Source organism: Cuculus canorus, chromosome 3, assembly GCF_017976375.1.
Source record: "Cuculus canorus isolate bCucCan1 chromosome 3, bCucCan1.pri, whole genome shotgun sequence".
Taxonomy (NCBI): domain Eukaryota; kingdom Metazoa; phylum Chordata; class Aves; order Cuculiformes; family Cuculidae; genus Cuculus; species Cuculus canorus.
The window spans coordinates 36,456,634-36,480,463 of record NC_071403.1 but is presented as its reverse complement, the minus strand read 5'-3'; the positions used below and the strand labels follow the sequence as shown (position 1 = coordinate 36,480,463).

Below are 23,830 nucleotides of genomic sequence, written 5' to 3'. Positions count from 1 at the left end.
AGTGGCTTTTAGAAAGTAAGATTTTGTAAATTGTATTTTATTTATTTATGTGGAAATTTCATTACCTTCTTTTTACAAGCAAATGTCTTTATTTATGTATTCACATAAACATATATGAATTTTTTCCTTCTCTGAAAATTTGCTATACTGCACTTGGCTACATCATGAGATGCATCAGATGTAGAAATTGATTTCTAATACATAAATAAATAAATCTTCATCATAAATATGCCTGAGGAGGAAATATGAATTGAAGGGAGACATTAGAAAGAGAGAATGATGAAGGTGACTTTGCTATTTTGGCTACTACACCTGGGATAATCCCTTTCAGTGTTGAACAGAATCCCAATGTAATTCCAAGCAAATAGGCCTTGAACATCCACGTATTGAAATCACTAAATGGGTTTCTATATTTAAGTTGGACCAATATTGCTTCTAATTAAAAATTCTGTTACTAGAGCACTCAGTGTTCAAAAAGTGAGGTTAATAAAACCTGAGCTAAGCTGGCAGCTGAAGAAGAGCAAAATCCTCTTTGTTTCAGCGTTGTAACTATTACTGTGGACATAAAAGTTCCTGATGTTAAATTGTTTGTCTCAGTCTTGTGGGCATATGTTAATAATTTGATGTCTTTCCACTTCTTGTTCTTAAGATGAAAACTAAAGTATTTTAGGTACTAAAGATCAGTTAGGTCTCAGTTATCTGAGGTGTATATTCCAATTTTATGATTAATTATCGCGTTTGTCCCTATCTACGTATAAGCCAGCTGAGTCCATAAAGGTCCATAAAGACTGTGGTGCTGCAAAAATGTCTCTCTTTGGGGGGTGGAGGGGGCTTAGGGAAAGGGAGGGGGGCCAGAAAAGGGAATGGAGTGCACAGGGAGAAAGGGTTGTTTTTGCTGTAGATTGCCTGTGCAGCACATTTGCAGTACAGCAGGTGCCACAGCAATCCAGCCTGTGTTCCCACAGCACACGGAGCTGCTGTTAATAAACCTCACGCAGAGCAAAGGCAGCATTTCTGCAACAGCGTCCCCGCTGCTCAGCGAGGAGGTATCACTCAGGGTAGGCAGCTGCCTGTGAGCCAGCCTGGATCCGGCAGCATGCCTGGCTAATGCCTCCTCCCCTCCACAACCCCAGAGCACCTGGCAGGCACAGCAGGGAGAGCACACGTAGCTCTGTGCCAGCCGGAGCAGGTCAGACCATGCTGATGTCTCTGGCTTGATGCTAGTCATGCCAGGTGCAGGTCCTCTGGGCATCATCACTGTGTGATCCTGCTGTTTGAGTTCTCCCAGTGCTGTGTGTAATGAAAAAGAGGTTGTGTTGCTTTCTTCCTTTGACATCACTCTAAAACAACAGGGATGCTTTGTTGTGTTGACGTAACTTACACTATATGCTCAATAATGGTATTATCTAAATTAATTGACTGGAAGCAACAATTCATTTTCCGACACTTTGTTTCTTCCTAACTTCCAGGTTTTCCGAAAAAAGGCAGTGGAGCTTGGAGAGAAATTATTACCTGCTTTCAACACTCCCACGGGGATACCTTGGGCTTTGCTTAATATCAAGAGGTAAAACAACTGCTTTCTGCTGACTAGAGCATATAAAACCGTTATGTTGAAACCTTATTCAACTCAGAATTATTTCAATTGCTGCACAGGTTTTGTCTTTCCAGCTAGGTAAAAGTTGACATAAGATCCTTGATTCTGCGGTCTAAATTGGGAAATTTAAGCAGATGTATGTTCTACATACAACTATGCATACAGAAATACATTTAATCAACTCTGAAATGGCTGCTTTTTTCAGTTAGCATGTTGTTCATCACTCTTCTTGAAGTCCTTCATTGCTTTTAGTGTTGTTAAGGTGGGCTAAGAACAAAAGGGCATATGCTACTGTGAAAGGGTAAAGTTTTCAGCTACTTTGTACTCTTATTTTTAGCTCTTCTTAAATGTAGTGTCAGTATGTCCTTCATATCAAGAAACGGAAATAATGCCTGCTACAAATAATGCACTGTTTTGCACCCTCTCCAAAGGAGTGTTTTCGTTGGCAAGTTATGCTTTGAAGACAGCCACATGTTTTCTTTAAGAAACATACTCTCCTGAAGTCACTCTGGCCTCCAGTATCTGACTCCAGACAGATGTCAGCAGTTCTTTAGTCCATCTCAGGACTGCTGGCAGTTTCTTTACTCTGTCTGGGGAAGAATATTGAAAGTTATGCCTGTGGGGTATATTTGCATATTCATGGGGACACATCAGCTTTCTTTGTACTGCAAATAAACCCCAGCACCAGTCATCACATGAAAGTGAATCAAGAAGAATTTCACATGTATGTGTTTTGGTGTTGTGTGTTTTTGTGTGATTCCCTCCCTGACAGTCAGCATCTTCCACTGTTCTCTGCTTGATCTGTATTTATACGTACACCTTTTCCCCAGAGTAGGACATAGGTTGTTGTCCTTGCTTGGTTGGCTATGTTTGCTTCAGGCTTCCCAGTAAACTACTCAGAGCCAGTCCTAAAGAAACCCCTGGTGCGTCATGCTTATCTTCCACTTTTCTTTCAAACAGATGTTAAGTGGGAGGCAAAAAAGCACATCTGCGTGCAGGAGCAGGAGGAAGTTATGCTTCTTGAACTTTCTTGTCATTATGGGGCTGGTTAGCTGCTGCCCGCTGATGGTCTTCAGACTTTTGACTGGTTACTTAGATGCATGCTAATGATTTCTTCTCAACAGACTTCAGTAAGTTCTGCCCAAGTTCAGTAGCACAACAGCTTCAGGGTTATTTTTGTTATTTGTTTTTAAGCTGTTACAAAAACTTATGAGTAAGAGACCCTAGCATACATTTCATTGCAACGCAACAATACCTTATTCTACAAGGTATTTGTAAAGATACTAAAGATATTTAGAATAAAAAATTGTCTCATAAGTAAGCCTTACCTAAATCCTTGTTTATCTACTAACTATATCAGGGATTTCTGTAAGTAGTTTGAATTCTTTGGTAGATCTTTATAGCCTTATTCTTAGCTTCTCACAATAACTGCTTTGGTGCACTACAAATGTCAGCCACAGACACTACAAGGTGATAGTGCAAAAGGGATTCATTTCTTATCTGGCACTAAGGTGCGAGAACATCTCTGCTGAGATAAATTCTTTTGCTATGGCAGAAAAAGTTACATCAAATGCTGGGTTCTTGGTTATTCATTCTGAATCTTTGTGCTTCTGTTTAGATTTGACCTTCAACAGATGACTCTTCCATAATACTGTGTGTAAGCAAATACACTGTCATCTAGGCTTAGGAAATGCTAAGCCACCGAAGCCTGCATATATTACAGATCTAATATGCCTCATTTCTGATTAGTATTTTATTTGATTTTTTTTTGATTTATGCTTCAAATTGGAAAACACTCACAATAGATTGTGGGTGTCAGTGGTTATTTTAAAATTACTATTTTTGGATTAAGAGATGAGCTGGATATTTGTTTCAGTATGCAAATGCTCTTCACAAAATAGTTTGTTTTCTCCACTTGTCCTATATCATCATAGCCTGACTTGCTTTCTCCTTGGGTGCTTCTGTGTGTGAACATAGTATCATAGTATAGTTTGGGTTGGAAGGGACCTTAAAGATCATCCAGTTCCAACTCCCCCTGCCATGGGCAGGGACACCTCCCACTAGATCAGGCTGCCCAAGGCCCATCCAACCTGGCCTTGAACACCTCCAGGGATGGGGCAGCCACAGCTTCCCTGGGCAACCTGTTCCAGTGTCTCATCACTCTCATGGTGAAGAAATTCTTCCTTATGTCCGGTCTAAATCTGTCCCTCTCCAGTCTATATCCATTCCCCCTGGTCCAGTCCCCACAAGCCTTTATGAATAGCCCCCCTCCAGCTTTTCTGTAGCCCCCTTCAGGTATTGGAAGGTTGCTGTAAGATCTCCTCTGAGCCTTCTCTTCTCCAGGCTGAACAAGCCCAACTGTCTCAGCCTGTCCTCATATGGAGGTGCTCCAGCCCTCTGATCATCTTTGTAGCCCTCCTCTGGACCTGTTCCAACAGCTCCATATCCTTCTTACGTTGAGGATTCCAGAACTGGACACAGGATTTCAGATGAGGTCTCACAAGAGAGGAATAGAGGGGCAGAATCATCTCCCTCAACCTGCTGGCCACGCTGCTTTTGATGCAGCCCAGGATATGGTTGGCCTTCTGGGCTGCTAGCACACATTGCCGGCTCATGTCAAGCAATGTCATTGACTAGCATCCCCAAGTCCTTCTCAACATATATATCTGCTTTTGTCTGGGTGCGTCTTACATAGAAAAGGCATCCACTTCAAATCTTATGCTCTCTTTTCCATTCTTTTTCTTCATCCTACTTCTTTCCTCATGACTTAATGACCATGGGACACTTACTGTTGATTTGTAGAACCCTGATTATCCAATATAATTAAAAGTTCTCTGAGCTACTCTTCAGCTAAAAGTATTAGCCAATTCTTGAGGATGCGTACTTATAAAATTTGCTTTTGTGAAGGACATTTAAAGTAATTAGATTGGTAGATTTTACCAGGATTTCCTTTCCTTTCTAAATATTTCAGTTGTGTTTCCGTATTTCTGATGTTCTTGATATTTCTGTGCATCTTCATTTCATCTTCAGCATCTGTTTTTCACTTCTGGTTATACTGCCAAATTTAAGTTCCTTTTAAACTTCAGTTGCTTGGTTGAGTAACCAGTGTTGTATTAGCACTTTTTGACTATTCTGGCTGAGAACAGTGGTACAAAGAGAGGCTGCAGAGAAAGAATGTATTTAAAGTGGTGGTGGCTCAACAAATAGGTTTGAGTCTTCTTGTGTAGATCAGGAAGACAAGCTAGCAAAGCAGCTTCTATTTATTTATTTATTTACACATTTGTTTCCCCCCCCCCCCCCCGAATCCTCTGTTTATATATTTAATCTTCAGTGCATCTAAACCAGCAATTATAACAGCTTCTCAAAACACCACTAGCTCATGATACTTTATTTTTCTTCTCAGTGAGCCATGACAATCTGGTTTCTTCATGCTAAAATTTTCATTTCCTTTTCTCACTAAAAGACTTCAAGTAATTTATGACTGAGCAATCTAATAGCTTGCGTATTCCTGTAGTATGCCTCTTAGACTTATAGACATAAAAAAATCTGTAACTCTCTCAGTGAGTTAAGTAATCTTAAGAAATATCCAGCTTGCACCATGTTTGCAAGATCAAGTGACCTTTTTAATTTACCTTTTTATTTTTAGCCCTATATCTATTAAAAATGAAGATGTAAGAGGCTTGTGTTTATGGAATGACACCCATCTGTGAAATACAGAGAAGAACCCAGATTGTTGCTAGTCTGTTGGGTCAGTCAGGAATAAACTTCAAAGAGTACGATCCTGTACAATGGTTTTTTTCTCTTTTGGGTAGGAATTCTCTGTTAATGTCAGTTTTTCTTCCTTTGAAAGCCAACCTATGTCCTTTCTTATTCATTATTAGTTCCATTAAGACCACATTACTACTTTCTAATAAGCAACCCAGAAGCATTCTTATATGAAAAAATAGATTTTTCCATAAAATCATAGAATCATAGAGTAGTTTGTGTTGGAAGGGACCTTAAAGATCATCCAGTTCCAAACCCCCTGCCATGAGAAGAGACACCTCCCCCTAAGTCAGGCTGCCCAAGGCCCATCCAACCTGGCCTTGAACACCTCCAGGGATGGGGCAGCCACAACCTCCCTGGGCAACCTGTGCCAGTATCTCACCACTCTCATGGTGAAGAAATTCTTCCTTATGTCCAGTCTATATCTGCCCCTCTCCAGTTTATACCCGTTCTCCCCTAGTCCTATCACTACAAGCCTTTGTAAACAGTCCCTCACCAGCTTTCTTGTAGTTCCCTTCAGGTGTTGGAACATTGCTATAAGGTCTCCTCTGAGCCTTCTATTCTCCAGGCTGAACAACCCCAACTGTCTCAGCCTGTCCTCATATGGGAGGTGCTCCAGCCCTCTGATTATCTTTGTAGCTCTCCTCTGGACCCATTTCAACAGTTCAACATCCTTCCAGAAATGGACGCAATACTCCAGATGAAGTCTCACAAGAGAGTAACAGAGGGGCAGAATCACCTCCCTCGACCTGCTGGCCACGATTCTTTTGATGCAGCCCAGGATATGGTTGGCCTTCTGGGCTGCAAGCGCACATTGCAGGCTCATGTCAAGCTTCTCATCGACCAGCACCCCCAAGTCCTTCTCTGCAGGCCTGGTCCCAATCACATCATCCCGCATCCTGTATTGAAACTGCGAATTGCCCTGTCCCAGGTATAGGACCTTGGACTTGGCCTTGTTGAACCTCATGAGATCCACAGACGCCCACTTCGCCAGCCTGTCCAGGTAACTCTGGATGACATCCCATCCTTCCAGTGTGATAACTGCACCACTCAGCTTGATGTCATCAGCAAACTTTCTGAGGGTGCACTCAATCTCGCTGTATATATCATTGATGAAGATATTAAACAGGACAGGTCCCAGTACAGACTCCTGAGGGACACCACTTGTCACAGATCTCTATCTGGACATCAAACTGTTGACCACTACTCTCTGAATATGACCATCCAACTAGTTTCTTATCCACCAAACAGTCCACCCATCAAATCCATATCTCTCCAATTTAGAGAGAAGGATGTTGTGGGAGACTGTGTCAAAGGCCTTACAGAAGTCCAGATAGATCATATCTGTTGGTTTTCCTGTGTCCACTGATGTGGTTACCCGATCATAGAAAGCCACTAAGTTGGTCATACAGGACTTGCCCCTCGAGAAGCCATGCTGGATGCCATTAATCACCTCCATGTCCTCCATGTGCTTTAGCATAGCTTCTAGGAGGACCTTTTCCATGATCTTCCCTGGCACAGAGGTGAGGCTGCCCAGGCACAAAGGTGAGGCTGATGTTGGCTCTCTATACACTGACCAGTTGAATAGTTGGTTTAAGGTTATTTACTGTCCCCTGTGTGCTTTTATGTAGAGATAATGTTAGACATTAAGGTGTATAACTTTGTGAAGAATCAGTGTGTCATATAATCTTTAGGTGCATCTGAAATATTGAAAAATAGTTATACTTAGTGAAAAAGCTGAATAATATTTTTATTTCTGGAAATATAAAATACCGAAAATGGGTTTTTTGAATGTCCAGCCAGTTTGCAAATGTTATTTGGTAAGAGAGAGATTGTGTTTGTTCCCCTGGCTCAGTGACAAAAGTAAATAATGTAAGCATTTATGGATGTAGGGACCATGGAAGTTCTGTATAAAAGGAAAAGCCATGAGGTGTGATTGGAGTGGGTCAGGGTGGGGAAGCTTAACAGAAGTCAGAAGGAAGGAGTCCGAAATACACTTCTCTAATTTGTGTTAATATCAAACCACAGGGAGTGGTAGGACTCAGTCAACATAAATGTAAAATGCTGACTGTGTCTGATGTCAGCCCTGGATTTTTTGCTTTTGCACTTTAGTATAGATTATATTGGGTGCGAGTTGAATTTGATGGTACATGTTTTACGAAGTGAGATAGCAGAATCCTTGCTAAATTGTTTGAACATAGTAGTTCTTTATTTGTAGGCAAGTGATTATGGAAGTGACAAAACTGCAATATTTATCCTATTGGGATGTTCCCAGCACAATTTTAAAGCAAGATCCTATTTTAAAAAATTATTATTATTTTTAAATTATCACATTTTGTACAGAATATTTAAGTATACCACAAGCCTTTTCAGGGATCAGAGCATTCCAAGGTTTGATCAAAAGTTTCATACAGGACTTGCCCCTGGTGAAGCCATGCTGGCTGCCATTAATCACATCGCCATCTTCCACGTGCTTTAGCATAGCTTCTAGGAGGATGTGTTCCATGATCTTCCCAGGCACAGAGGTGTTTGCATGATACTGTATTCTTTAACAGTATTAATGGTTCATGCTTTTTACTTGTCCTGGTGACATAGACACTTTCTTGCAGAGATTCAGTCAGGATAGATGATTTAAATTTTCTGTTTTGCACTATTAAATCTAATGCCTGAACTAAACTAAAAAAAAAAATAAAATAAATGAAGCCTACAGAGTTAAATAAAGCTTGTTCTTCAAATTTGACTGTTGGCAAAAATAAAGCTGTTTTTTAAACATTTTGTCCTTGTAGTACCATGCAGAAGTTGTGATTAGATTTAATCTTTAATTCTGTCTCTTCTGTCTAACTTGGACATTATTTTAGAGGAAGAAATCAAAAGTACCTGAGGAAAAAAATTAAAAGCAGTCCAGTTTGCATGCTTAATAAAGGCTTTATGTGTGCGGTTTTGGCAAATGCTCCACTGATATAATAAATTAAAGTGGTAATAGTTACAAAAAGGGTTTGGGTATTGTGATAAGCTCCGAGATTTCCCCAGCAGCAAAACAGAATTGAAACCAGACCTTTTCCTTCAGGCATTTGGATCACAGTGTGGATTTGTTTTAGCACTGGATGCAAAGGCATAAATCCTAGCTGAACTTTACCTGTCTAAAAGTTATTTGTCTGTTGTTAAACGTATGTTTTGGCATAGAATGGTTTGCCTTCTAGATATCAATCTCTTTTCATTGACTAAAGACGATCTTAGGCAAATAATTAGAAGAGCTAACTTCTTGAGCTGAGGAGGTGAATTCCATCCAAATTTGTATGTAACTAGTGACAAGCATGATTTCAGCAAAGGGCAAATTTTTGAGCACTGGCATTTCAGGTGCTAGTTAACCCACTGGTCCACTGCATGATTCATAAACTAGTTTACATTTCTTGAGTCAGTACCAGATGCAAAATAAACTTGAATAATAGGTTTGTGTTTGGGGCATTTTGATATCGCCATGTTATATGTTGTATGATTAGCAATTTCATTGGCTTAGAACATTTTAGAACACCGTAGTAAGCAAATTGCTTGCCATGTCTTTGCTTAATCTGAAATGAGTAGTCAATTCTGCATTGCATGACTAGTGTGTTATATTCAATGAGAGTCAGATGAACTATTGTAAAATTATATTTCATTAATTTTTTTTAAAAAAAAACAGCTTTCCTTTTTTCCTTTGAGTTTCTGTAAATAATTCTTCCAGGGTCACACATAAGATTAAACAAATTGATCTGAGTGTTATTAAAACTTCAATTTTCTGATTGTAGTTATCAGAACATATCGATACTGTTTCAGTATAGATACTTTTGAACTGTGGTGGTGTCTGATTTGCCATTGAACAATGCAAAGTATTTCATTATGAAAATATTTGAAAAATTTCACCAGATAGTTAGAGCCACGTATCTATTTGGTAGGGAGGGGGGGAAAGAACCAAGAATAATATTATTTTGGTGATAGCCCATAATTTTATGCTGTTTTATTCAAACATTAGCTTCAATTCGATAATGTAATGCTGAATTTGCATGGGAGGCTGCTCTCTGGCAGTAACACAGGAAGGATTTGGGACCTATGATTGCTATTGGAAAATATCTTTTGTAGTAAAATGCTTTCTTTATAGCCAAAGGAAAGAGATTCTAGTCCCGAATTGTAACACCCTTTCCTCACAGTTTATTAGTGCACTGTAAAATGAATATAGATACACGAGTGCCTAATTATCATACTACTCATCTCTGTAAAACCCTCCGTGAATATTAGTTACGTGATTCCTCAGCATAAAATGTATGATTGTAAACCCTTTATAGATCTCTGTGGTGCTAACAATAGGTAGTGTTCTTCTATAAAAGAAAACAAACCTTTTCACAAACAGTCCCACAGAAGCCAGCTGGTTACAGGAAGATCTTGATCTTCACTCCATGGCTTTTGCCCTCCTTCACAGCAGATGCTGTCTTCAGGATACCTAAATCTCCTTTGACTGTCATAAATTTTTGTCTTGATGGCTTAAAATAAGAGGGAAATGGCTTTTTGTGTGTGTGTGTTCTTTATAAAGGTATGAAAGTTTTCTGTGCTAGATAAAGGGGAGGGATTTGAGTCAGGATAAGCAGGCTGCATTATTTTGTGTTTTGTCCTGGAAGGAATTAGGAGTAGGAGGTTTACCACAGTGACCTAGGTCATTTACCAATAGGTAAACCAACCAGGTACTTCCAATTTTATACTAGTCTGGTTGTAAATTAACAGGCTCTGGCTGAAACACAGTGACATAGGATAAATGATGAGATGCATGGGGAAGTTGTATCACATACTCAATTTGCTTCCTGATAGTTAAAATACTGCTCTTGCTCCCCAGTTAAATCTGCCTGCAAGATCTTGTAATTGCATTTATTGAAAGTAAGATTTTACATATTAGTATATAGATGTTGGTGCTGCTTGTGCTCTTGCTTTAGCTGGATAACTGCTGCTATTGCCTCAGCATTGGCAGATAATTAGGAGTTATTTGCATGATGTGCTTTCCCACTGCCTGGGAGATGCAAGGGAACCCTAACTATTGAGTTGCCAAACCTATCTGAGAGTTGGAGTTGTACATAAAGATGTGCATGATGAGGCTCAGCTCAAGATGAGAGATGTTCATATATTTTACCAGCGCAGCAGGAACTACTCCTGTTGCAGTTATTAGGGAGCCAGGCACTACGAAGTAGCTTGAGGAGCAGTTGTCTTGCCTGGAAATAAATGCTTGGTGCCTGCCTGACCTGCTGAGCTACCCTTTCTTGACTGTATTGACTGTACTGCGGACTCTGACACCTGAATGTAGGCACATTAATCTTTGCACTGGTTAAAGATAATTTCCTTTCAATTGGTTGTATCATGTATGCCCTAATTTTAATGTGGCCAATAAGTGATTATCTTCTAATAGACAAAATGTGACTATTGGAAGAAGCGTCCTTCAGAAGAAATGGAATCAATTGTACAGACTTCAGATATCATTAAATAAAATGAGCTCGGTAACTTCCCAGTCACTTCCACCACAATTCAAGTCACCTCAGGGAAACAATCTAAAAAAAATAGTTGCATTAGGAATGTTTTTCCTATGAAGTTTCTAAATAAGATATTGTAAAGACACATATGAATTATTAACTTTGTGTATTTGATACAACGTATGTACATTTGTATGTATTTCATTAGGAAACTCTAAATGGCCATGAGAAAGGGGAGAGGGGGACTTATCAAGTGCTTTGCTTGTGTATTTTAGCTGAAATGGCTTTAATACTTCTACCTGGATAAATTAAAAAAATAGAATACATAATTCTTAAAAACTGTAATTTCAAAACTGAAGGGTGGCTGTTGGGTTTTTTCCTACTCTAATTTAAGCATCTTTATCATGTGGTGGATAGTAGGAATTGAGATCCACCAAGTCCTGTACTTTTACTGTCTGACAAAATTGTTGGTGAGAATATGCATAAAAGTATGATACCTGTTAAACATTAGAAGACTGGAGGAACAAGATTTTAACCTAGCATCAAAGTAAGAACTATTTTAGATTCTAAAATAAACACTAGTTTAAATAGGTGACTGATATTTGTAGTTACTCTGTCTTCTTGTTGTCCTAAAATAATACATGTGAAGATTTGCCAGCTACATTTCTTCACAAACCAGTACCGAGAACAGATGTTACTGTCCTCTTCATAGAAGACTATTTTTTTCTCACTAAAGACATTTTTCTCTTCAATACTTCTCTAAGTACGTTAACTTTTTAATATATCTTTCATTATAGATTTACGCCCACATATACACACATGTATGTGTGTGTGTGTATATATGTGTATATATATATATATATATATATGGGTAAATCTTTATTCTTCATTATATGGTTTGTCATTGCTGCTGGTACAGGAGGATCTCTTCTTACCTTCCCCCATACTATAACCTCCCTGCTAGACAACTGAAACCCTTCCTGTAACTGATAAATTGCAATGCATTGTATATATCATAAATAACTATTTCACTTATCTGAATTTTAAACTTGCCTTTATAGTGCTTCATAATCCCATTAATACTGTGAAACTTGAATTTTGTCATTTTCAGTTTCATTATACCAGTGCTGATGGGTGTTTTTATGCCATTTTTATAAGCATGTTTAATATTAAGCTGACTAGTCATAACTGCCTATGACATCTTTTGTTCTTCTGAAATTCATGCCATATCCATTTTCATGGATACATGAGATACTCTTTTTGTGCAGTTCTTCTCTTAATCTTTTAGGCTAAAACCTAAAATAACAAATTAGCTTAAAACAGGTTATCTTTTTCGCTATAAATCAGTCTGTTGTATCAGAGTAATAAGAACAGTCATGCAGACTGATTTTTAGCTTTAATTTTTTTGTGGTTTTTTTTAACAGAAACTAAAGTTTATTTTTTGTTAATTGTTCAGTTAGTTTTAGCACTTGGAGAGATTTGTGGAGTTTCCTTTCTTTTGGGAAATCTTAAAATTATGGAAGAAGGGTTACTGGCTTCCGTGCTTGCATAATTGGTAATCATTGGTTGTATTTTCTCAGGTTTATGACCAGCTTCATACATCTAGATGAATACAGAACACATCTTTGTTTTCAATTAACAAACTCAGCATTAAATACAGATACTTGAGGTGTTGTACGTGTTACTTTTAGTTGTCTCAGTGTTACTTAATGTAATGGCACAGTTTTTGATTGGGAAGCATCTACGTGGTTTGTTGTAGGCTCTTCAGCATCCCTAATATCCTTAATCTAAGTTGCAAGTTTTTATTGCAAACTTCTGAGATCATCCAGTGCCTTTCAGTTGTATGTTTTCTGTAAATCAAGAGCCATTGCAATCCATCTTTGGTCCTGTTCTAATTTATGTATTCTCTAACCCTGCTACTCCTCTTCCTTGCTTCCTGCCCTCTTCTGATCCATTTCTGTTTTGGAGGAAAAGCACACCAGTAGTGATTTTCAGCTCTAATGGATCCTTTTTCTACTGAATTGTCATTCTGCCCTTGCCCCCCACATCTTCTGTAAGAGGAATCTGAATCCTGGATGCATTGTGCTTTCCATATTTATGAGTTACTTCTCTGAATCTTTTTCAGATGTTTTAGCTTCATAGCTTGTACAAATTTTTGGAGAACTGTACTGGGTATTGTTCTCATGTGTCTCTGAAACTTCTGGGCTGACTGTTTTTCAGCCCCTTCCTTCCTCCTTCCTGTGTTTAAGGTTGTCTAGTTATCTGCTTCTCTCCCTCTCTGCAGTACCCAAAATGGAACATATGCTAGAGTTGCCACCTTAAGGAGGAGGCCTTTTGGAAGAGCTGATCCATAAATCCTACTTTTAGCATATTATCATGTAAAAAACTGCTCCTGGAGGTCTTGAATATATTAAAATCCTTGAATATTCTGAAAGATGTGAAAATCAATCTATTCTTAGGCATATTGTAGTATATGTATATATGTACACACATGTATAGATATTTTAGGTATATAGATATATATATATAACATTTATATATATAGAAAAGATATGTAGCAATGTAAAGCAAATTGGGCTTCTTTAGGGAAGTTTAAGGACAAATGATAAATAAAACCAGGTTGTGCTTGACTTTGCTGCTGAAGGCTATATGTTCATTAAAAATCTCTTTTCCTATTTCCAGTTTCTCACAAATACAGAATCATGTGTTTTTCACCAACCCCTGGAAGACTTTAGAAGTGTCTTAAAAAAAAGAAGCCAAAACATTTTCAGCCTTCATTTGCTAGTAAATATTCAATTTTCCCTCTCCAAAACTCAAGATAAATACGTGAAAAATTCTATTAGATCGGAATTATCTCTGGAGTATTTATAGATGAACGTTCTTGATAAGAACTCTGATGAACTTTGTCTATATTTCTATAAAGTGGTTTTCCATGGCTAGTTCTTAAAAATTCTTGCAATTTGTGCGCTGCAGAGGCCAAACAGGCATGGAGCACTTTTAATTGTTTCTAATGGCAAAATCAGCTGATGAAGAAACGTTAAGTCTCAGCAGTGAAGTTTTTCAATAATGCAACTACAAGTCAAACTTCTTTTCTAGTTGAAAATATGATGACATAATATGCACCTCTGAATTTTGTCATTAAGAAGTTTCTTTAAAAATTCATTTTTAAACTTATGTAGTTTTTCTATGAACTATATTAAGTCATATTATAATTTATCATTTATTACAACACTTCATGAAAATGTCAGAAGATACAGCTTCTAGGCAGAGCATGAGGTACTTCTCACATGTGGAAATAGCTACAGCAGTTCTGTTCTGCAGTGTGAATTAACCAAGATTGATTGCAATCTGTTTTTATTAATTCAGGGAAGAAAAGCAGTGTAGTGATAGTAAGGAAATTAATTATAACTTTCTAATCTGGTAATTAATGTGCAGCTGGGCATGAGCGCAGTTAATGCAATTCAGTGATTTGGCAGTCCTGACAAGTTAACATCATCTGTTTTAAGGTAGACAACTGGGTTTTGTCGACAGGGTTTTAATCTCTGCTTAAATTTTTATAATCTTTTCCATTTCAGAATGGCTTCAACAATTTTGATGTTAGATAGATGTGAATAATAATGTGAACTGAAGTTCAATTGTACCTTTTAGGACTGAAGTTCAGTTGTATTTTTCCAAACTCTTATTCTTTTCCAGTTTTGTGCTGAAGTTTCTAACGAAGCAGTAGTATGAAACAGTGATTACTGGTAATTGACCTGCATATGTTGAATAATCTGAAACTGCTACTGAGAATTTAATGTACCCTGTAAATTGAGATGGTTCCAATTAAATAGAGTTCTTAGGATAATCACTTTCAAAACTAATCAAGTGATATAATGATGTTACTAGAACTCTTATTGACTTAATTGTGACAAATTAATACACCTAACCAATGCAATTACTGTAATGGTCATGTTAGTTTGTGTTTTTCATAACCTATCCATAAATGTTTTCCAGAAATACAAGGGGAAAAATGGAAATAACCTAGATGTTTCGAATTCACATGGCAAGGTGACTTGAGTGGGGGAGGGTTCGTGCCCTTCTTGCCTTCTTTATGAGGTGTAAAGGTTATTGTGGATCACCCCATGCTCAGTAATTCTCATCTCATAGGAAAACAAATGCTACTGGACAAAAATTAGAACTAGATTCCTAGCCCTGAAATTGATAAGAGAAAACGCTCTTAAGCAGTCTGACTGGTTTTGCTACTATCAAATTTGGTCTCCTAAAATACATCAGTGAATAAAGTATTATAATCTTGTCAATAAGGTTTATCTAATGTTATTTTAAACAATGAAATGGGGAAAAGCACAAAGTATCTAAGTACATCAGACTCTGAAAACTGCCCAAAACTTTTCAGTAACCTTGCACAACACTGTCAGTGAACAGATGATTGAAAAAGAAAACTGTCTTTGTTTACATAAGTCTTTCAAGGAGCTTGCTTGTCTTCTTTAAGGGCTTTTGTTGTTGTTGTTGAAGTATTCATTAGGAATGCATTAGAGAAGGTGTTCTGGGAGACCAAAAGCCAGGAGTTTTCAGCCCAGTGAATCTGTTCTTTTGGTTGTTTTGTGATGCAGTTTCAACAGGAGAAAAGATGGACAGCCTTTCCCAGAGCAGCTGCTTGTCTAGTACTTAAGACATTCTCCAGGAATTTGGCAGGCACGGGTTTGAACCTTCTCAGCTGGAGGAGAGTTGAACTGAGGTTTTTCACTTCTTGGACATGTGCTTTAGGTCCTTAGGTTATTGCTTACTTTAAAAGAAAGTACTAGCTATCAAGTTTAAATCAGTCTGATCTTACTGATAGATGGAAGGTGGATATGTTATGGCTTAAGGGCTTGTGAATTATTCAGATCAAGGAATTAATGTGGATGTCCTCATTAGCAGGTTAATTCAACTCAGGAGTGAGCTTCTGAAGTGTTTGTCCTAGTCTTCCCCACTTGCCATGCTGTAGTTAATGGTTAAGCACAGCAGTGCCTAAAAGTGCATATTTGCTTGGCACCTTTGTCCTGCATGTTCTCAGGGCGTGTGAGGATCACAAACCTGGTCTTAGAATGCTGTACTTTAGGCATTTCTTTCTTCTGTTTGATGTAGCTCAACCTGAGCAGAGCCAGACAATCTAGGATTTTAGGCAGAAATGAGATGATCTTACTATTCCATAATGACAATAAAATATATAAAAGATGAAGAGTGGGGAAAAGAGTTACTGACGTTTCAATCAGATAAAAATCTTGGAATTTCATAGATGACCTACTAGGAAATTTAGTTATGTTAGTGGTAGAGGAAGATTCAGACAGATATCATGTTGGATTTGTTTTATGAACGATGCCTGGAGACACACAAAAAATTAAAGAGACCTAGCCAAAAAACTTCACAAAGAGTGGAACTCAAAAAGTGGCAGAGGGTTGTTGGCTGATGTTAATGCCTGTGAATAATGCGTGGCGGTGTTCACATCTTATGCCTTTTTTGCCTTATCTTTGTTCACATCTTATGCCTTATTTGTGTTTCACAGTCAGTGTCATATCAGTGGGTTTAGGATCCTGAAATATTCCATATTTTTATCCATATAAAAAATTTTAATTTACAAAATTACCTTGCATTTCAAAATAAAAAAATAAGCAGCAATGCAGTTTATTGTATTAGTCATGTTCAACAATTCATTTTGGAACAAATCAAATGAAGAAAGAATATAGCAAATTTAGCTTTTTTTTTTGTTTAGACACATGGTTGTCAACAGTTCATATTTTCATTATTATTTTCATTATTTTTGCCTGCTTCAAACCAATTTGTCCTTATCTTGAAGTTTTGTATTGTCTTATTTTCAAGTGTTTTCTTAAAAAGAAAACACTTATTTCAAAGTGTTTTCTTAGCACTTAGCAATGTAACACAATTTTCATGAGCATTCATGGTAATAAAGCTCAGTTTGCACATGGCAAAATAGGAATAGTTATATGATATGCAGCAGTTTGAAGACAGAGATATTTTGAAGTGTCGTATGTACCCTTTGAAGTCATTCTGTAGCGGATTAGTTACTTCAACACTGCAAATCAGTTTGATCACTGTATAACTTTTGGTTAGATTAGCTGTACTTTCATTGTGTGCTTTCATGTATTACCAGATATTACAACTGACAAAAAGCACACATTACAGAATTAGTTTGTATATATGTGGGATAAAATATAACCCTGAGTGATATTCGGTGATATAATTCATTCAGCTGTCCTGACAAGATGGATGATGGTTGCAGAACTGAGGTGGGTAGTGAAGTTTAAGACACCCTCCAAAAAGGCACATTCAGTCATATATATGAATGCCTCAAGGCGTTTTGTAGCTATCTGTTGTTTTACCTCATAATATTAAAAGGTGTGGAATGTTAACAACAACACTTGAATCCCCCTTCTGTTTAGTTTTGATAGATAGGTTGGCTTTTTTTCTTTTTTTTTCTTTTTTTTTTTTAGAAAAAAAAGAAAAACTTAACTCTTTAATCTCCTGACTGCTGGTCAGTTGCATGTACATGAAACTTGGAAAGCTGATCCACTTTCACATCTGTGGGTTTCTAGTATGATAGCCAGAATGATATTCATTGCAAGAAAGAAACTATTAAAAGAAGGTGCTGAATTATTCCATGAAGACAAATAAGGATTACCAAAGAAACTCTGCTGAAGTTTTTCTGGATTTTCTCTGTATGATTTTGCAATGAGTTGTTGCTAAACACCCTGTACATGTTCATACTAACTATATGGCATTATCCTATCAATGTCATGGCTGGATGAGTGTTTCAAGTGAGTGTTGCTGTCAGCGCCTGCTGGTGCTAGGGTGGTTATTGGGTTCTGTGTAGGCTGAATGTCTGGTGGGTTTTTTCCCTAATATTGCCATATAATTCGGAATTACTGTAGTAGAGAGCTCATGCCTGGATAGTCAACTGTCTTGGCTTGTGTCAGAAACAGTGTGGCCAGCAGGACCAGGGAAGTGATTCTGCCCCTGTACTCTGCACTGGTGACACTGCATCTTGAATGCTATGTCCTGTTTTGGGCCCCTCACTATAAGAAACACATTGAGGTCCTGGAGCTTGTTCAGAAAAGAGCGACAAAACTGGTGAAGGGCCTAGAAAACAAGTCTTATGAGCAGTGACTGAGGGAGCTGGGGTTGTTTCGTCTGGAGAAGAGGAGGGTAAGGGGAGACCTTATTGCTCTCTACAACTACCTGAAAGTAGGTTGCAAAGAAGTGAGTGCTGGTCTCTTCTCCCAGGTGACAGGTGATAGGCTAAGAGGGAATGGTGTCAAGCTGCGTTAGGGAGAGTTTAGATTGGACATTAGGAAAAACTTCTTCACAGATAGGGTTATCAAGCGCTGGCACAGGCTGCCCAGGGAGGCGGTTGAGTCATCACCCCTGGAGGTGTTTAAAAAGCGGGTAGGTGAGGTGCTTTGTGACTTTTTTGCTTTGTAAGGTGCTTTGTGCTTTGTGTGATTTAGTAGTAGACAGGTACGGTTGGAGTTGATGATCTATAAGGCCTTTTCCAACCTAATGATTCTGTGATTCTATGAACTATATGAATGAATGACTCAACGAGCAATACTTCATGATCGTGTTCTGCTCTGACTGGCCTTTAACTCATTACAGGCTGACTTGTGTAAAAGTAGGCTAGAGCAGGAATTCACAAACACATCTTTGTGTTGCAGAAAACAAGCAGTCTGATGTTTTACTCCTTAGTCCAGCGCACTGATGTGGACTGTCTTCTTTGTGTTGGGTGAGATGGATGCATATAGCAAACACCCAAAACACATGATGTTCTCCCGTGTGTTCACTGTAGTCTTATGGTAGAAAATGAGCAACTTCACATTTGTTGCGTTTAGATGAGCAGATCTTGCTCACTGTAGTACATCATAACCTAATTAGAGAGACCTGGCCTAGAAGGTATGGTATAAGTGAATGTGATTTTTAAGGACTTATCAGACTAGTAGCTTGCTCTGTATTAAAGAACTCACTGCTTACCAACAAGCAGTACTAAAATCCCAGTGGTAAGTAACAGACACATGGATGTTGCTGTAGGAATCCAGATAGTAGAGGACAGACACAAAATGAGACTTGTACAATGGTGTGGTAGTTTTAAAGCTATTGAGATGAAAATAAAGGGGTTTGTGAGCCAGCTAAGCAGTTTGTTCCAGAAATTTGCTTTCATTGGTTTAAACGTCATGTTAAAATTACATTTTTACTGTTACGATACTGACACATCTTTACAAGGAAGTTAATAGGAGCGAACAATCTTTCGACAAATTAAATGAAAGGCTACTATTTCCAGCTGACATCTGTGAAATTGCTGCTTCATTCCTTGCAGTAGTGCTTAGAGAAATAAATGACCACATATTCATTATAATCTAGCGTTAATGGTATCCATATGCTATATATCTTGTAATGGCGCTCATGTTGTGTGGTTTCTGTGTAGTATAAAAAAAATGAGGATTAGTCTGTCAAAAGCCCGCTAATGTAAGTGTCTTTACTCAATACTTAGCCTGTGAGGCTTGTGTTTTTCAATATATCACGGCAAATAGTGGTTGGTGCAGCAAATTTGATGGTCTTTCCAGTTGACCTTTCAGTTTGTCAATTCCGTGTCATACAGCATACTTTCTAAATGGTGAAATCTGTTGGAGCACAGAAGATTTTAAGTGTTTCATTTTCATTTTAATTCTTTTGAAATTAATATTTTCTAACTCACATTAGAAAGTGCAGTCTTTCAGCAATGTTGTTTCACATCATGCCATGATATTCTACTGAGGCCGTAAATAACCTGTTTTCTCCATCTTCTACCCAGAATTAATTTTGTAAATTAACTGAGCTTTGCTTATCTATGTTTTTAGTCAGCATTCTTTTATTAGCTAGTAGCTTTTGAACCTGTTTTTGAAGGCTTATATCTGTCACTTTAGTATTCAGCCTATTGTGTTGTTAAGGTATAATAGCACCTAAGGTTTTCATGAGCAGTAAAAGTTCACAAGCCTTCTTTTCAGTAACTAAACTGTAGACAGTAGTTCAAACTGGCTTCTTTCTCTCCATGTAATGAAGTCTAAACTGTCCAATTTTTGCATGAATAGACTGGTTCTTCTGAATGACGTACCGCAGATACTTTGATAAGGCATAGTTAAAAACTAGAAAAGAGGTTCTTTATGGGCTTTATTTGCTTCACTCCCTCTTCTATAATACACAGGAATTGGATGCAGTAAAATTTTATTACTATTTTTAACAAGCTTAATACATCAAGAATGTATGAGTCATTTCTATTGCTTTATCAGATCTTTTTGGAGGTTTCAGAAATGTGATAATTACAGAAAACAAGGTAGAATGTAATCAATCCGCGTATTCCAATACTGAACACATAAACTGTGCCTAAGTTATCCCAGACGGATGTGTGTCTAGCTGTTTCTTCAAGACATGCAACATGGAGATTCCGTACTTTTTCAAGGAAGCTGATTTCAGTGCTTCTGTGTCTTCATTATTGGTAGTTTTTTGAGGTGAGAGTTATTTTCTCTGATGTCTATCCTGGAACTGAAATTATTCACTGTTTCAGTGGAAGATTAATCCCCTTTTACATGTTCAAAGAAGGCTGTTGCTGTGTCTAATCTATTATCCCTATCTTCAGCCCTGAGACAATGCTTTCTGTGTTCCTGTTAATTCTTGTTACTCTTCTTTAAGCCTTCTAAAATTTGTCCCTGTCTGTCTTGAAATGTGGTTGGTGTCCAGTCCTGTGTGCAGGTCAAGAAAGGCCTTTCCATGGATCAATAACATACACCCTTCAGCAGCTTCATTCCTCAGTCAACATTTAAGCCACAACATACACCCCACCGTATGCATTGTTTGCATTGCCATTTGCATGTGCATTTCAAAAACCTCCTTCCCCATGCCTTCTTCTCCAAGCATTCTGGAATGCTTCTGTAGCAAACCTGGGTCTTCTAAACCTGGGTCGTGGCTTCATGAGTTCTCCATACCTTTTTCCCATAGGCATTTTTTGAGCCAGCAAAATACCTGTGTTCTCAGGAGCTCTGATATACACTCAGCATTGGATAAAACATTGGATAAAGCCATGGCATCACCATCATCTTTGTGTATTTTTTGTGTTATTTTATACCATATCACTATTTGATCCTCTGATATCAGAGACTTTCAGTATCTCTTGAGCCTCTTTGAAGTAAACAAGTGGTTTAAGTTTTCCTTTTAGTTGAAAAAAAAAAAACCAAACAAACTGCACTTCTTGCACTAAATCAATTAAAAGCAGGGAGAGATTACAAATAATATTTAAAACCTATTGACCAAATGTTTTGCTGGAATTTGGACATAAAACTGGTTTTCTTAAATGCTGTATAAAACTAGAACATCATTTTCCTCATAGATAATTTAAAAAAGAAAAAGAGCAAGATACTTTCCCCATATACATTTTTCAACGTGGTGTGTGCCATTGCAGGAACATAAAGTGCACGTACTAGCTCCAGCAGGATTCCAGAAGTGTGGGTTTTTCTCTTAGCCTTTGATTGTTCAATCATTTTAAACGGTAATCCTTTCATGCTGATTTCACTTCATCCTTTATTATCTTATTTTTGTTGTATGGATTGAAATCCCATTATTGTTAAGAAAAGCTTATTTGACTACTTGATGCCAGCCCCTTTATTATCTGATAATCTGATTTACAAAAATCCTCCAAGGAATATCTTAAGTATAGTCATGAGTATTAGTGCATGGATTGTGCTTATTTTTTTAAGAAGTAGTTTTAGAAAAAATTTTGGTGCTACTAATTTTTCTACTCTGCCCAGGCAGGTCTTTCAGCCTTTTTCAGCAATATTGATTTATTAGGTAGTTGGATGGAAAACTCTTTTCCTTGTTCAGGATATTCACTGCTTTAAAGTATCTTTATATTGCAATTTAAAACATGAATTACTGCAAAAAGATTATTGTGCCAAATTACTCTTTCTTTAAAAATAGGAGTCTTGCCTAATCTGACTTTACTGAGTTTTCAAGGTGATGTTTGTCCTTTCTTTTCTTACTTCTTCTCTTTATATTATCATCAGATTGTCCTGGATCATAATTTTTAATGCATATCTGAGAATTAAGCTCTGTTGTGCTGCACCTTGCTATCGGAGATAGTTGGCATCATTGGTTTCTTACATATAGCTCATCCATAAGATCAGCAGCAGCTGTGTAAACATATTTGTTGCTTGAAGTAATAATGAGTAGATTAGAGGTGAAGTTCTGGGTTTGGTTGAACATAGCTGAGTAACTGATAATGGAGACTTTACCACAGGAAAAGTGTAATGTTAATCTTTTCCTCAGGTGAAAATCAGGTGCACATTAGATTTTGTGTGGAGGGTTCCATCTGCCTACTATACAGTAGGAAATATTCCTATTTAATCATACCTTAGTGAATGAATTTGATCATATTTTAGCCATTGGTTGATTTTCTTTGACACAAACAATGAGGGACTTGATTCATTTATAAATATGTGATGAAGTCACATTTAATATTTATTAAACCATATTGCATTATGTTTGGAGCACAAGCATAGTATTCAGAATCCGAAACTGATAAATACCATGGATATCTTCCACTAGCCTCGTGATATGCTTGGAACTAATGTCATTTGAGAAAAATAGGGATAGCACTTTATTGTTAAATAGACTTGATTATACTGAATAAAATGTATCTTCTAAAATGTATAAAATGAGGGAAAGGAATCTGTAAATTGCATGTAAGTACTTCATTCTTTAAAATAATTGACTTCAATCTTGGTTTTCAAATATTTAACAGGCATCGAAGGATAAATGTGTACATAAAGAAATGCATCATGTGCTGGGGAAAGAAAACAGAACAATCTTTTTATATATTGTACCACTGATTTTCAGAAAGAGAACTGATTCCCAGTTCCCAAATCTGAATGGCGTTAATGGAGAGAGGTTTATACAGTGATACTGGTGTTTCAGTCAGGCTGCAAGGATTCCCTGTATTCATCTTAACGTGTTGTCTCAGCAATAATTTTAATGACAGTTACAGGAGGTTAACGCTTGATCAGTGCCTGTTGAAGCCACCAGGAGTTTTTCTGTTGGCTGAGAGTTAGGATCAAGCTCATAGCGACTGGCATTCAGAAAAACAAATGTTTATCTGATCATGGATTTATATGACACAGCAATGTGAGGGTAAAAGAGGAAGGAGAAGATTGAAGCAGACTGGAAAAAAGGGACGTTTATATTTTTCTTAAAGCATTTGTCAAAGTAGATTATTTCTTTAGCAATGCTAGTCTGAAAAAGACTACTTCACTTTTTTTTTATCTGGAAAAGCTGTCCCTTTCAGTAAACCAAAATGCCACTTCAGTGGTTTTACACAGCTGTCACAGCACCTGTGAAAGCAAATACTGAAGAGAGAGGTTTCCCTCAACAGCAGTGGTGTCTCTGTATTGTACGTTTGGATTGATACATGTATCTGTAAATCATAGAATCATAGAATAGTTAGGGTTGGAAGGGACCTTAAACATCATCCAGTTCCAACCCCCCAGGGACACCTCCTGCTAGATCAGGCTGCCCAAGGCCCCATCCAACCTGGCCTTGAACACCTCCAGGGATGGGGCAGACACAGCTTCAGTGGGCAACATGTGCCAGTGCCTCACTACTCTCATGGTGAAGAAATTCTTCCTAATGTCCAGTCTAAATCTGCCCCTCTCCAGTTTATACCCGTTCCCCTGGTTCTATCCGCACAAGCCTTTGTGAACAGTCCCTCCCCAGCTTTCCTGTAGCCCCTTCAGGTACTGGAAGGTCGCTATAAGATCTCCTCTGAGCCTTCTCTTCTCCAGGCTGAACAAGCCCAACTGTCTCAGCTCTCCAGTCATCTTTGTACCCTCCTCTGGACCCATTCCAACAGCTCCATATCCTTGTTATGTTGAGGATTCCAGAAGTTATATCTTCAGTATTACATTAGAGGGAA

General features: G+C 37.8%; 1 protein-coding gene across 1 annotated transcript in view; it reads left to right on the top strand.

Moving 5' to 3' along the window:
• The window catches only part of MAN1A1 (mannosidase alpha class 1A member 1), a 150,576-nt gene that overhangs the window by 82,764 nt on the left and 43,982 nt on the right, over positions 1-23,830 (top strand). The window contains exon 5 of the mRNA XM_054061625.1: positions 1,470-1,564. Coding sequence (XP_053917600.1) covers positions 1,470-1,564 — 95 coding nt within the window. The remainder of the gene's footprint in view (positions 1-1,469; positions 1,565-23,830) is intronic.